Here is a 14,099-nt window from a genome sequence, read left to right on the forward strand (position 1 = left end):
GCCTGGAGGCGGGGCGCGAGCCGCGATAAATGAGCGTGACTTGACCCTCCCGGCTCGGCAAGGCGGGCTGCTGTGGGCCGCGCTTAGCGCGCGGCCTCCCGGCTCCTGTCCTGCCGCTGAGCGGGGTGCCCAAAGGAGCGGTTGCCTCACTGCTTTGGAAGCAAAATCACTCGCAATAGGGTCAGTTTAACTTTGGGGAAGTGTCTGTGCGTGAGGTTAACCCTGTTCAGCTAAAACGGTCGTAAAGGCATTTTTAGTTAGCTTAATTAATACGTGTGCATGTCAATACTCCTCCCCTGGAGACTTACAGTGAACTGAAATAAGCATGGTTTAAAATGAAATACGTTGACAGTGCAAAATTTTGCACTGGCTCAACTAACTCCAGTTTTTAATTATACCTGAAGTTCACTTGTGACTATTTTCTTTTGCTGGCTAAACCTGATAGATTAAAAGTTAGGAGGAAGTCTGTGCATACAAAAATTGTGTAAGTTTTCATAATTTGAACTTGTTGATTATCTAAACTGGTATTAATCAGTCACAACAAGGCCTATTTTGTTAGAGTCACCCAGTCTAATCACCACTCAGCCTTTTAATTTCAAAGCAAAAATGGATTTTTCTAAGCGACAAAACCAAAAGGGAAGTTGTCTCATGATGTATTCTGTGTGTTTTTTAAACAGGGTAGTTATTTTCCAAGTCTGTCTGTCTCCATTCGTCATCTTTTACAAAAATTCCAGAAGCATGGTGAACTTGGTCACTGAAAACTGGCAGCCAGGACCTGTAAATAACACTCATTCCTACTCCTTGAAGAAGGACCCTTAGAGTTTGTTTCTACAAGATGCAAAAGCTAAGGAATTGCAGTCTCCTTGAACATTTTAGGATTTTGTATAGCTCCTGACTCACCCTTGTGCAGTGAGGGAACAGTGCCAAGATGTATCACAGATAAATTATTTAATACACCTGGTTCCCATGCTAAAATCCCACTAGGATTAACCAGAGGACTCAGAACCTCAAGTGAATCCCCTGATCCCGGGTTTGAGTAACAGGATGCCAATGGCCTGTCCCTGCGCATGCCTGGGGATTTGTGGTGCTGAGGGATGCCTGTCAGGTCTGAGGAGCTGGTCTCCAGAGACACTCCATGTTCCTGTACTGCACCTGCAACAGTTGTGGCAGGTCACCGGGTAGTTTTTCATAGGGCTTTTCAAAGGATAGCCATGCTGTATGATGGGCAGCAGTGCCTGGTACCTATTCAGTCTCTTGCTTGTAACTACCAATCCCTTTACTTACAGACATAGAAGTCTGAGAAGTCCCTAGGGCTGGCAGGGCTCTACAGAGAACCTGCTGGGAGTTAAAAGCAAAAAAAAAAACTCCAAACCACAAACCACCACTACCTTTGCCACCTGTATCTACTGCTCTTCTGACTCCTTTCCACACTGTTATTTCTACCAGCTGCATGGAGGAGTAGGAGGAGATGGGTGGGGTTGAAGCAATCAAAAAATGGTGTGGTTTCCTAGGCTGTGTTGTCTCATCAGAGTCACAGGAGGCAAAGGATATGGTCCACTAGCGTATTACCCTATCCACTTTCTTAACACATGGGATGAACATTGCTCAACTCCTCTGTAACTTCTGTTCTCCCTTGTAGTGTTCTACAGACTATTCCTGAAAGGTGCCACAGAGTCTATAGACTACTGGTACTGCCCAGTGCCATTACAGTCGCAGAGCTGCGTAACTGTTGCATCCTGAGAAGAGAACATCAAACCCTATTCTTATCTTCAGTTTTTCAGTCTCCTCTGTTCACTGATATTCAACTGCTCTTTGTTTTAGGGAAAGCAGAAGGCAACATTTCTCCAGACTGCCTCACAGATCTGTTGAGAATACAAAAGAAGGTAGCTCTCAAACAACTTCTCTAGACTGTAGTACGTACTTGAAGATAATCAGCTTTCCAGCATAGATGCTAATAGTTTCTGGATGCTGCTACTGTACATGGGAAAAGGAAAAGATGACCTTTGGTAATGAAGTGGGAGGGCACTGCACGTGATAACAATGCAGTTGCCGAAGAATGGCATAGATAGATACTCATCCAATTATCATATGAAAAAAGGCTAAAATTCTATTTTCAATACAGAAGAATTTAAACCTCAGAGCCTCCCTGGAATAGATAGTGAAAACTAAAGTGAATTGTTAGTCCTGTAAGAAACATGCTAAAAATAGTCTATGTCTATGTTTGAAGTCTCTGCGTGTTGCTATGACCCACACTAGTGTATTTGCTGACTGCCTCTCAAGTAATTGGAAAGATAAGCAAATGCGAACTAAAATCTTTTTTTCCTCCTCTGATTAAGAGAGTAAAACATTACATTGGTAACTCCGGGCTTCATTTTATTAACATTCTGTTAACAGGTACTGTACATGTAGCTAGATAGGATTAGCATGAACATAATTACATTTGAAACAGCATTTGAACATAACTGCTCTAATTGTATTACAGCCAAAATCTTCTATCCTTTGTCCTAAAAGATATATTCATCAAGCTTCTCATCAAAACCTTCGTTCCATCTACACTGCAAACAGGAACAGTATTTTACTGTATTCCACTACATAGTTTATGTATGGTCTTGCTCCACGTTCAGTGAGACAGATCTTTTTCCTAGAGGATTAGAGGATATATAATTATTCTAATTCTTCCCCCTCCTCTACTTTTTTTTCTTTTTTGTAAGTTTGAATTTTTGCAGAAAAACTACAAAAATTTTCAGGGAACAAACTGCAGCCTGAATGGAAACTATTCCCTCTTACACTTCATTCAGTAAGAAGTTCAAGGTTGAAGAGCCATGACAGTTTCTTCTGCAAATGATCCCTCAACTTTGAATTTTCTGATAGGAAATTAAGATAGAAACATGAGGTCCTACTACTGGCCCCTACAGAACAGGAAACAGACTTAGATGGGATAACTGGGGAAAGAGAGACCAGGAAAACCACACCAACCTTTAGACAGAAAACAGCTGCTGTCTAACTAGCATAGATATAGTTGCTCTTGCATTATGACACCTTAGAAAACTTTCCTTGCATTTTTAAAAGTAGAAGAAATGCAATTAAGTATGTTACTTACAAACCCACATATATAGAAACTGATCTCTTTGTGCTTTTTCATTGATAACCATAAAAATGAGACCACTAGATGGGAGAGGTGGACAACATTCCATGAGGGTAATATTTTATGAATTTTTGTGGTAACTTTCACCTAAAATGTCACTCTCGTGAATGAATCCTATGACGTTTAACAATGTAGTTGAATTTATACTACAAACTTTTTCATACAGAGGGCAGTACTTTGGATCTCCCTTGTACCATGCTGCGTATTTTCATCAAACATGTTGGCCTTTTACCAAGTTCATCATACTTTGGGTTTAAACTGGATAAAGGGTTCAGGAGAGCTGGAGGATGATGACTAATGAATACATAAATAATCTGATCACATGAGACTCATTCAGAGTGAATGAATAATAATTCAGAACTAATAAAAAAGGGAATGTAATTCCCTTTAGATATATAGTGAAAAACTAATAACTGAAACGATCAGTTTAATACTTTCACGACAAAGAGCAATTTTGCAGGCAGCTGTCAGTTGACAGGCATTTATAGAAATTCAGCATTTTTCCTCTGTAAGATTCAGACTAGAGTGGATGAGAGCAGCACAGAATAGTTGTTTCTGGCACTAACTTTGTCAACCATTTCTAAACTGGAACTCTCTAATGTGCTTCTCCCAAATAACCGGTTTGGGATCTAATTGTGTCCCCTTTCAGTTTAGCAGTATTTCAGTTTTAGCAGTATAAAAAGTGGATCACAGGTCCCTAAGACATAGCTGGAGCTGCCTGAAATGACAAATTTTCCAGGCTCAGCTGAGAATACGCAAGATAAGCAATTATTATGCACCCTTTATACTTTCTCCTTCTTCTAAGGCATAGCTGGAGCTGCCTGAAATGACAACTCAAATTTTCCAGGCTCAGCTGAGAATACACAAGATAAGCAATTAGTATGCACCCTTTATACTTTCTCCTTTTGCCTGGTGCTGTCCTACGGTAAGGGCAACTCACTACCGATTGGCGAGTTGGGTGAAGTTGTTGGACACAGAGGTTTTGCAGGAGTAATGCAAATGTAATGTCACAGGTTGGAAACCTAAGTGGCAACAGCTTGCCTAAATGGGAAATACAGAGAGGAACATGGAGATGTCGTCTACCCGGTATTGACAGGAATGCCTTTAGTATGATGTCTTAGCAGTGAATATCTGTCTTGCCGTGGTAGATTGGGGCTTGGCTTGCAGCCATCACTTGTACTTACCCCAATTCTCAGGCAGGTTTTGCTGCTGTTTCTGAGTGCTGCTCCTGCCATTGCCACCTGAATGAGCGAGCCCGGAGCTTGGCATCACGTTCATGGCACCACTGCGGCTGCTTTGTTGCAAGGAGCTGCAGGACACCGTGAGCTGGTGTGTATCCCACAGCTGTTGGCTGCAAACATCACAAGCCACTGAACCAGACATCTAAAAATCATCAAATACAGTTCTTAAAAGTTGCAGGGTTGCACATAAAGGTTGTAATACAAAATCTTATATTTCCACCCCTAATTCCTGAGCTGGTAAAATCCAGTTTAAGTTTTTCTCTGCTATGCTGGGGGCTAAAACCTGAAAAAAGGTTTTGATATGAGTCACCACAGAGAACTTTGGGGAAAAGGACGTGGAAGCGTCAGCGTGGAAGGCGAGAAGGGAAACCAGTTCCTTCGAGAGGGAGGCGTCAGCTCGCCTCAACGCTCCGGAGCCAACAACGGCCTCTGTAAGGAAAACAGCCGTTGTGCCTCAGGGTGCCCTGCCTCAAGATGGCGCCCACGGCCTCAACTCCTCACCGCGCAGGCGCTGCGGCGCCCACGCGACTGTGACGCCGGCGCTACTGAGGCTGCCTCCGCAAGGCGCTGGGCAGGGGAGTCGGGGCTACAGCCTCGGCTCATGGTGCCTTCGCCCGTTCAGGCTGGAAGATGAGGCTGCTGGCGGCCGGACTCTTGCTGGTGGCACCTCTCTGCACTGCCTTCTACCTGCCCGGCTTGGCGCCCGTCAGCTTCTGTGAGGAGGGCGAAGAGAGCGAGGGCTGCAAGGTGAGAGCCCGCACGGGAGGGCCCGACACGAGCGGTCTTCCCTCCGCCTCGCCGCGGAAACCCCGAGCGGGGCTTGCCCCGCGGCGACACGGGGGACAGCCGAGTATCCCCCGCCCGGCTGCGTGCGGGCCCTGAGCGTTCTCCCTCAGGCGGCAACCTTTGCTCCGGAAAGCCTACCACCCCCAGCTCCCTTTCCCTTGGTGCACCCAGGGTTTTTTTTTTACGGTGAAAACCTCCTCTTTTCCCCCTGACCTTTGCAGTCAGGGTCCTTCGCCGGTACTTTGCTCCATGTTGCAGCCTGCTGTGTTGGCGGCGCTGCCGAGGGAGGGCGGCTCTGGCGCGGCCCAGCGCCGCGGCGGCCGGGGCCTGTCAGAAGTCTGTGGTAACTCTGCCGCGGGATAGCGAGCTCCGAAACTTGTAACAGCTCTTGCCAGCTAGCGATGCATTTCGTGTCGGCCACACATTTGTTTCTGCAAGCCTGTATTCTCATACTTCTTCTCCTGCCCATCCCCGTTTCAGTCACTAATCGAGCTCTTCGTGAACAGACTGGACTCGGTTGAATCGGTTCTGCCATACGAGTATGATGCGTAAGTACATCTCAACAGGCTTCCAGAAGAGTTTGGAAACCTGTTTTCTGTTCTCAGTGCAGTGATGCAACTCCTGATACAGTGCGTGTGTTCCTTGTGAGCAGTGTTTTGTATGTAGGGATGGAAGAGTAAATCTCTGCTCAGTGGCAGCAATGAAGTACAAGAGGGTGGAAACGATGAAGGCCACACCTGTGCCTCCTGACCATCCTCTGTTATTGTTAAACACAAGGCTGTTGGGTTTCCAATGGATGCATTTTTTTGAGCTGAGTACTAGATTTAGCGTTGGCTGTTTGATATGTTTGAAAGTTCTTTCTCTTAGCCAAATCTAGGAAGACAGGGGCTTTGTGTTCCTTACTTCTGGCAACTAAACGAAACTGGAAGAAGAGCCCTTGTTATTTTTTTCCTTTTGCACCGAAGCTCTGTATCTAATTCTTGGGGTTTTTATTTTTATTCTTGTCTGTGAAAACTGTTACCTGCTTTTGCAGATATTTATAGGCTTACAAAACAATATGATTTGCTGTCTTGCTGTTGGGCATACAGAAAAGAGAAACTTACAGGTGTTGTAGGTCTTACCGTGTGAAGTGCAACAGTAGCTAGCAAGACCAGAGACTAGCTCAAAAAGCCCACAATGTCTCTGTTTGCATTAAACTTTATGGGAGCCAATGAATTTAGGATCACTTATTCAGGAAAAGTATTTATTCATCAAAGATAAGTGATTTTTTTGTTTGTGTTTGTTTTTCGTAACCTACTGCTGCCCATGTTTAAATAATGAAGATCCAGAATGGTTACATTCTTTCTCCCATATCAGTTGTTTCAAACTATGTGCAGTTGAAAAGAGTTGATGAATGGTGTTTGGCAGTGTGGCACGTTAATATTAAAAGCATTTTCCTTCTTTGGTACATCTTTTGTGTTAAATACTGTTTGTAAAGATCCTTTAAGAAAGGGGTGTGGTTGTTTTTCTGAAACTTTTTTTCAAAAGAAGTGGACAGTCCATAGCATATGCTCTTTTTTCCTAATATGAAACATTCTATTGTTTGTTTAAATTGCCATTTGAAAAGTGTACTTTGAGTAAGCATCATGCATTCTTGTTAAAGATAGTTCAGCTGTGGTATATCTTTGTTGAAATTGATATAAAAATAGAAATATTTCTCTATAATGTATGACAAATTTCTTTGCAAAGGCACTCAAATTTTTACTAACAGTGGCTGACCCACCAAAAGAAGCATGAAAATTGCCATGTCAAGAACATAACTTAAGAAATTGTTTCAGACTGATATTAACAGTTATATGTCAATTAAAAATTAAAGGTAATCTTTTCCACTTCTTTCCAGTTTTGACTTCTGTCAAGATACGGAAGAGAAAAGACCATCAGAAAATCTTGGACAAGTGCTGTTTGGGGAGAGAATAGCATCATCTCCGTACAAGGTTATTTTATCCCTTGAGGTTGATCTTGTTTAAATTTAATAGCTGTCATTCTGATGGCTGGAATCCATAGACGTAGTTGAAGGTTTGATGATTGCGTGATTAATTTCATTTATTTATTTAATATAAGCTTTATAGTGTTTATGTAATAAAAACAACCCCTCTCCCACCCCTCACCCCAAAGGCATCTTAGGGTGGCTAGTTAAAGTTAGGAAGCTGAGCCCGTAATCACTCTTCTTTCCTGTTCCTCTGTGGTAAAGAAGTCCAGAAAGTCTATATTAAGCAGCTCTTTAACAGCTGGGTGTATAATGTGTTAGGTGATCTGAAATAATTAGTTTTTTAAACGTAATATTGGAGGTTGTAAACTGGTGGTTCAGGAACTGTTTCATATACTTGGTTGTACTGTTGGGCAGCTTTCAGAGTGGGAAGGGGAAGTCAGGTTGGGGCTTGCTTCCAGCTTTTCCGTGCTTATACACTTATACACTTAACATCTGTTGTCTAAAATAAAATTTTTCATTGTTGATGCATGTCACTGAAATCTTCTGTGAAATAAATGTATGGAAGTATTTTGTAGGTTACATATGTAATACTTCTCTGTCTCATGCCCTGCATTAGCAATGACCAAATGTAGTGTCTCTAAAAAGCTGTACAATCGACTTGGGAAAATTATTAGCAGTAAAGGAGGTATGGTCAAACACTGGGTCTTAACGCTTGAAAGCTCTGTACTGTTCATGTGCAGCTTCCAGACTGGGATTGGCTGGTGAAGCTGAAAGCTGGGCTATGTTTGTGTGTGAGGGTTGCTAGATAATCCAAATCCCTGTGAGAAAAAGAGACAGCAGAATTTCTGTGTCTGCTGCTGCTCAGTCATTAGGGACCTAGTAACATCTTTTCATAGGAGCGTTAAGGAGGTGATGCCTCCTCCCTTGTGTAAACTGGTCCTAGAAGTCTCTTTTTCTTTGACTCTCTGAGCTAATGTGATTTTAAGTTTTATGGCTGCTGGCCACAAGAAGCTTTTAAATATGTAGTATGATGGGTCATTTGGACTGGATACCCTCTGAATAGATTAAGTATTATTATAATTACTTGTTTGAAATGGCTGCACACTACAGTAATTAGAAAATGCTGTTAGTGGTTAGCATTTAGGCCTTGATAATGTTAGAATTTCCAGTCATGTTTTAAGTATGTTAGCTCACTAACAGGTAAATCCTAACTGGATTAGAATAGAAGTTTGATATACAAATGTGAACACATTTGTGTTAGGTGGTATCTGATACTTGAAGCATAGATGCTGTGCAGCTTGTTGCATTGTTGGCAACCTTGTCTAATAAGTTAGTCGTTGTAGGGAAATGCAGCTAAAATTAACATGAAACATTCAAAAAGGGTGTAGTTAAAAATCTGGTTTAGCAGATTATGAAATTACCAAATAAAACAAACTGGTAAAAGAAAAAAGCAATACCTTTTCTACTAATTTTCAAATTTCAGTCCTCAAAGTTTATGTGGAGGTAGTTTATCTGGGCTATCGAAAAAATTTTTAGCAATGTAAAAGGGGATTTCGGGTGCTGGAGGTACATAAATCTTGACATTTAAGTTAAAGCTGTTGTATGGGGAAATTCTGTCTTTAGAAGCTTTTATAGCAAGGAAGTATCTCAAAGTCAGCTTCACCTGGAAAAGAAGACTAAAAGATTTTCAAAGCAGAACTGAAATGACTCTTGTTGTATCCTTTTTTAACAGTTCACTTTTAAAAAGCAAGAAACATGCAAGAAGGTTTGTACAAGATCATATGACCCAGGAAACAGTGCTGATAAAAGCAAACTGGCTTTTTTGAAGAAAGGAATGCAGTTGAATTATCAGCATCACTGGTGAGATGAGATGTGTGCTCGAGGTTGGGGTTGTTTTCCTGCTTTTTTAGGTTATTATCTATGTTCTAAGTGGTTGCTTTCTTCCTTCTATGTGATAGTTGTCTTCTACTGTGCATCTTGTGGGCGCTACTGGAAACTCTGTGTGTAACATGAATGTTAAATGTCAGTGTGAAATAAGGTGCATCCCTTTCTGAGGACGTGTTCTTTGATGATTTTTTGTCTAGGATTATCGATAACATGCCTGTAACGTGGTGCTATGATGTGGAAGATGGACAAAAATACTGTAATCCAGGATTTCCAATAGGATGTTTTGTTACTCCAGATGGTAGAGTTAAAGATGCTTGTGTTATAAATGTAAGTGGTGGAATTTTTTTTCGTTAGATTAGCAGTTGTAATTTAATTTACAGTTTTATTTTAAAGCTTCCTTTTCCTTAGAAAGAACAGATACCCTTGTAAACATGGTTAATGTTTGGAACGTGGGCATTGACAAAGCTGAATGTGGCTTCTGTATGTGGGATCTCACTGATACAACGATCCAAAAAAAAATGTTCATACAGATCTTTTGACAAATATTGCTAAAGCTATGAAACAAGTGTATTGGTGTCTAAAAGTCTTAGAAAATTGAAGTTTTGTTCTGAAATTTCATGTGTGTCCATCCTTGTATCTATTCATTCTTTGTCCATGTCATATTTGTGTGCAAGACATTTTGTCGATGTCAGATGCAAGCGTTCTAGTGAAGACCTAGAAATGAGCACTGTGTTCTAATTGCAAAAGTTATGTCTAGCACAGTTTACAAGTTAAATGTGTCAGGGTTTTCCCAGATGGCTGGAAGATAACAAACACAGCTGTGGTAGGGAAAGAATTGCATTTACAACAATTTGAAATGTGTCAGTCATCCTGGGAGTTCTGTGGTGAACTAGTAGTTACAGATAATAGTGATACAGTTTTCTGTTTCCTGTGGTGAGGGACCACACTCCTCTCAGTGAGGAGAGAGCTCTCTGCTGTGACTCTGTTCTGCCACATGACTTACTGCTTGTATGCAGTGCAGTCAATTTATTTGTATTCGGCAGGTCTGATGCTTATTGGAAGTGATGCATTTATCATGCATGTTTAGTTTACTCTGCCTATAATCACCTTCCACCTCAGTTACTCCTCAGGCTCCCTAGACTATTGAACTGCTCTGTGAACTGAATAACCTGTTCTAGTTAGGTGTTCAACTCTATTAGTTTGTATGTGAGGTTGTTTTTATGCTAAATTGTTACGGTGTATGTTGTGTTGGAAGCTCTCTGGTACACAGAAAATGGTTGCAGCAAAGTCAGCCACTTGGATGAAAAGTTGGTTGGGTTTTGTTTTTTAGGTGGGGGCCTTCATACATCGGCAGCAATGGTTGAATTTCCTAGTGAGTGCTTAGGGAACTTGTACTTTGTATCCATGAAGTGCTGTGCAAATTGTGTGTGCTAGCTGTGATGTGGGCGCCCTGCCAGTGTAGCTGCATATCCAGTGTCAATTTTAGTCTGTGAATTCTCATTGCAATGAGAATGTTGCATGGCATAGAGCTAGAGGGGTGATTGGTACATGGGCAAATAAGAATGTAGCATCATGGATATGACTGTATCTCTGGGCTGAGTTGGGGAATGTCATCCTCTTTTAGAAGTATATGCAAATACCTATTTCAGCAGGCATATTTATCTCTCTTAAAATGGGGACAGGAAAGGGATTGTTACCATGCAATGGCCCAGCTACAGTTCAACCTCGCATTTATGTAGCCGGTGAGCTATATTATTGCTTCAGCTGCTACTTTGGAAATGGAGGAAACAGGTACCTAAAGATGGGGCTATAGTATGACACAAGTATGATTCTAGTCCTCTCCTGATGGGAGTCTTGGTCGTAGTGGACGAAGAGTAATCCAGATAAATTTAATGCAAGACACTGTCATGTTTTGCTGGGATGGAAGGGATGGAAGGGCAAGGGATGGAAGTTGTTTGGCAATTGGAAAATGGCTAATATGCACAATAAATAAAGGAATTTTTTTACTTGGAAAGTCAACTATCCGTCTGTCATCCTGGTCTCCTAATTCAAATTTAAGTTAAAGTTTTTTAAACTATGAGAGTATTGAGTAGAAAAGAAAATCCAAGTCAACTTAACTGACTCTGGCATCATCTGAGCTTTATATAGTTCTTCATAATTCCAAATTTGGAAAGGATAGGGATGACAAAGCAGAATAGCTACTGAAGGTGAAAGGTAGTTTTTTGAAGCAGAACCTGGTTTGTAAGCTTCGGTAGCTGGAGTCTTTGACAGGAAGCCTTGTGGGGAGGCAGAAATGGTGAATCTGAATTACTTGTACCTTGAATAACTACATTTTTGAACCTGTTTTGGCAGCTTTTTGTGGTCAATAGAAAAATGGTGTCAAAAACATTTAAATTTTACTATTAATGCAGGTGTGATACTTTATTATGTGGGTTCATATTTATATAATACAATATAATATATAGAAAAATATATAAATATTTTATACAAGTATATTTAAAAAAAGTGAATGTTGAAGTTTTTCCCCTTCTTTCTTGCTTCTTCATTGGACAGTAGTCTCATTTTAAAGTTCCTGACTGCTTGCGCCCTCTCCTGTTTGAGAAGTTTCTCAATCTCTTGATGGTGTTTTGTAGTCAGAGTTCAACAAGAAGAACACTTTCTACCTCTTCAACCACGTTGACATAACAATCATGTACCACAGTGGGAAGGATGAAAACTGGCCTGGTGCAAGACTGGTGATGGCGAGACTGAGGCCACAAAGGTAACTGTGCACTAAAGCAGCAAGTTCTAGTACTAGGGAGTCCTAACAGTAGTTGCAAACTTAGAAATGATGCTTGGTGTCGGTAAGTTCTGAGGAACTGGTTATTCTGACTTCTGATAAAGCTTTCAGTGTACTGGTTCGCAGCTGGATCTGTATTTATAAAGAGCAGTTCCATGACTATAAATGTAATTTAACTTTGTTTTTAATATGTTTGCCAAAGTCCCTCCTGATGGAAAAACTGCTTATGCAGACTCTTAGAACCTGACACAAACGATAGAAGCTTTCTTTTTTAACTAATTTGCATCTGGGTGTGCATTACTTTCTTTTAAAAGGCATGTTTTCAGATACACTGAGAAACATCCTTTAACTGAGTGACAGTCTCCCATGCCATCTCTTATTGTTGCTGCATTGCCTCCCAAATGTACTTTGTATGAATGTGCAGTATTTGTACAGGTGTACTATTTCCTGTGTTAGTTTGGATACTGAGGTATAGGTGAAATATCAAGTTAATACTGGTGTTCAGAACAGCAGAAGATGGTGACTAATTTGCTAAGAAGGCTAACTTATTTTCTTAAACAGTAGCTTCTTAGTTTTGGTGTTGACCAGAGAGGAGATGTAACAATTCAGAGGTCAGAAACAGACTGAAGTGATTACTTTGGCCTCTTATCAATCTGTTCATGCGTAGTTCATACCTACCTATATTTGAAAACTGCAGTCTGTTTATAAAGTTTCAAAGTAGGTTGCTGCTTTTTTTTTTTAGCTAAACTCTCCTCTCTTTTCTACAGATATTAAGTGCATTCTTAAATTATGCTACTACAGTTTCTCAAGTCATACAGGCGTGTATGGTACAACATGACTTGGGTATACTTGTTTTTTCTGTTGCCCTGGGATAGTGTGTTTTTAGTGAATTATACTTGCTGTGCAAGTTTATTCCTTCCATTTCCATCTGCTCTGAGATGGTGGCAAGAAGATTGTACCAACCTTCTCCATTTTTTGATTAATGCTTTATCAGGATGCTGAATGGTTGAAAAATGAGAATTTGTCTTTTTACCAGTGATGCAGACCACAAGGGGGCACAGTTAGGTTGCGTATAACCTGAATTTTGTCATTCTCTGACCTGGTGTTTTGCTGCTTTGCTTCAACCTTGAAGCTCTCCTGATGGAGAGTATTTGTGGTTGGAGCACCCTAGGCCTTTCATGAAAGTTTTTATTATCTTGTGGCTTAACTTCTTTAATGGCCTATAATAATGCATATAAGGTAGAATTGTTTATCTAAATTGAGTAAGTACAGCTTGCCCAAGAGGTTATGAGGGGGAAGGTATTTTGCAGTGTTAGAGGAGGTTCACAGGAGTGAATTCAAGCAAACCTTAAAGCATCTTTGACTTTGTGCTTCTATCGCTGCAGTATTTCTAAAGTACCACAGAGAAGGGTTTGCGTATTTGAACTTCAGAATGTAGAATGTTGTTCTGAGTTGTGTAGTCTGAAAAATATGGAACAAGACTGACGAGAGGTTAAATTAGACCACTTGTATGGGAATGGAAAATGGAAAAGTTCCCACAGGGATTTCTTTTGGTCCAGTGTGTAAAAAAAAAAAAAGATGACACCCCCAAATCCACCAAAATAAAATAAACACCCTTCTCCCTATGAAACTTGAGGGAGGATGAGAACCCGTGGGAGGTTGCTAAGAAATTCTTTGTCTTCCTTACTGAATAAGCACACACTGAGGTTATGTCCCTGACCAATAATGCCGTCTTGTTAAAATGTAGAGGGGAGGCATGATGGCAGAGAAAGGGGCGTGTTAAAACTTGCCATCTTACCAGTTAAAGAGCTGCAGACTTCGCAGCCTGGTTAACCGAGCAGCATTTTAGCTTAGGACTAAGAACTTGGATCCGTTCTGATCATGGCAGAAAAGTGGATAGGGTGAAACCACACCTCATGACCTTTAGAGGTCTGTGGTTCTTGTCTCCCACGTGCTTAGCAAACAACTTTACCTATAATGTTCTTAAATGCCTGGAAGTGTGAACAGATACTAACTGCATGTAGGATAGTGAGCCAAGATCCAAATCCCTAGGATGCTTTCTGTGGAGTTTTTAGGTCTCGCCACAAGTGCTTGTGAGAACTAGTGTTCAGTTCTGCTGTGGCTTTAAGGCTGTTACAGAAGTTCTGAATAATAATGGCTAACTAGATACATGATTTTATTTTTCTCATCTCTAGCTACAAATATAAGTATTAATAGAAATATATTTTAAGATCTCCAACCTTTGTTGGTAGAACAGAAAAGCAAGTTCTCAATGAAGTTGAATAGCTGGTA

At 40.9% G+C, this 14,099-nt stretch overlaps 1 protein-coding gene across 1 annotated transcript in view; it reads left to right on the forward strand.

Moving 5' to 3' along the window:
* Positions 1-5,016: 5,016 nt before the first annotated feature.
* LOC309408198 (transmembrane 9 superfamily member 2-like) overlaps positions 5,017-14,099 on the forward strand; it is a gene marked incomplete at both ends in the record, with an annotated part of 33,989 nt that continues 24,906 nt past the window's right edge. Inside the window, 6 exons of the mRNA XM_082003977.1 lie at positions 5,017-5,133; positions 5,653-5,720; positions 7,052-7,145; positions 8,874-9,001; positions 9,226-9,355; positions 11,662-11,789. Coding sequence (XP_081860103.1) covers positions 5,017-5,133; positions 5,653-5,720; positions 7,052-7,145; positions 8,874-9,001; positions 9,226-9,355; positions 11,662-11,789 — 665 coding nt within the window. The remainder of the gene's footprint in view (positions 5,134-5,652; positions 5,721-7,051; positions 7,146-8,873; positions 9,002-9,225; positions 9,356-11,661; positions 11,790-14,099) is intronic.

Source organism: Phaethon aethereus (assembly GCF_964289735.1).
Source record: "Phaethon aethereus genome assembly, chromosome: 10".
NCBI classification, from domain to species: domain Eukaryota; kingdom Metazoa; phylum Chordata; class Aves; order Phaethontiformes; family Phaethontidae; genus Phaethon; species Phaethon aethereus.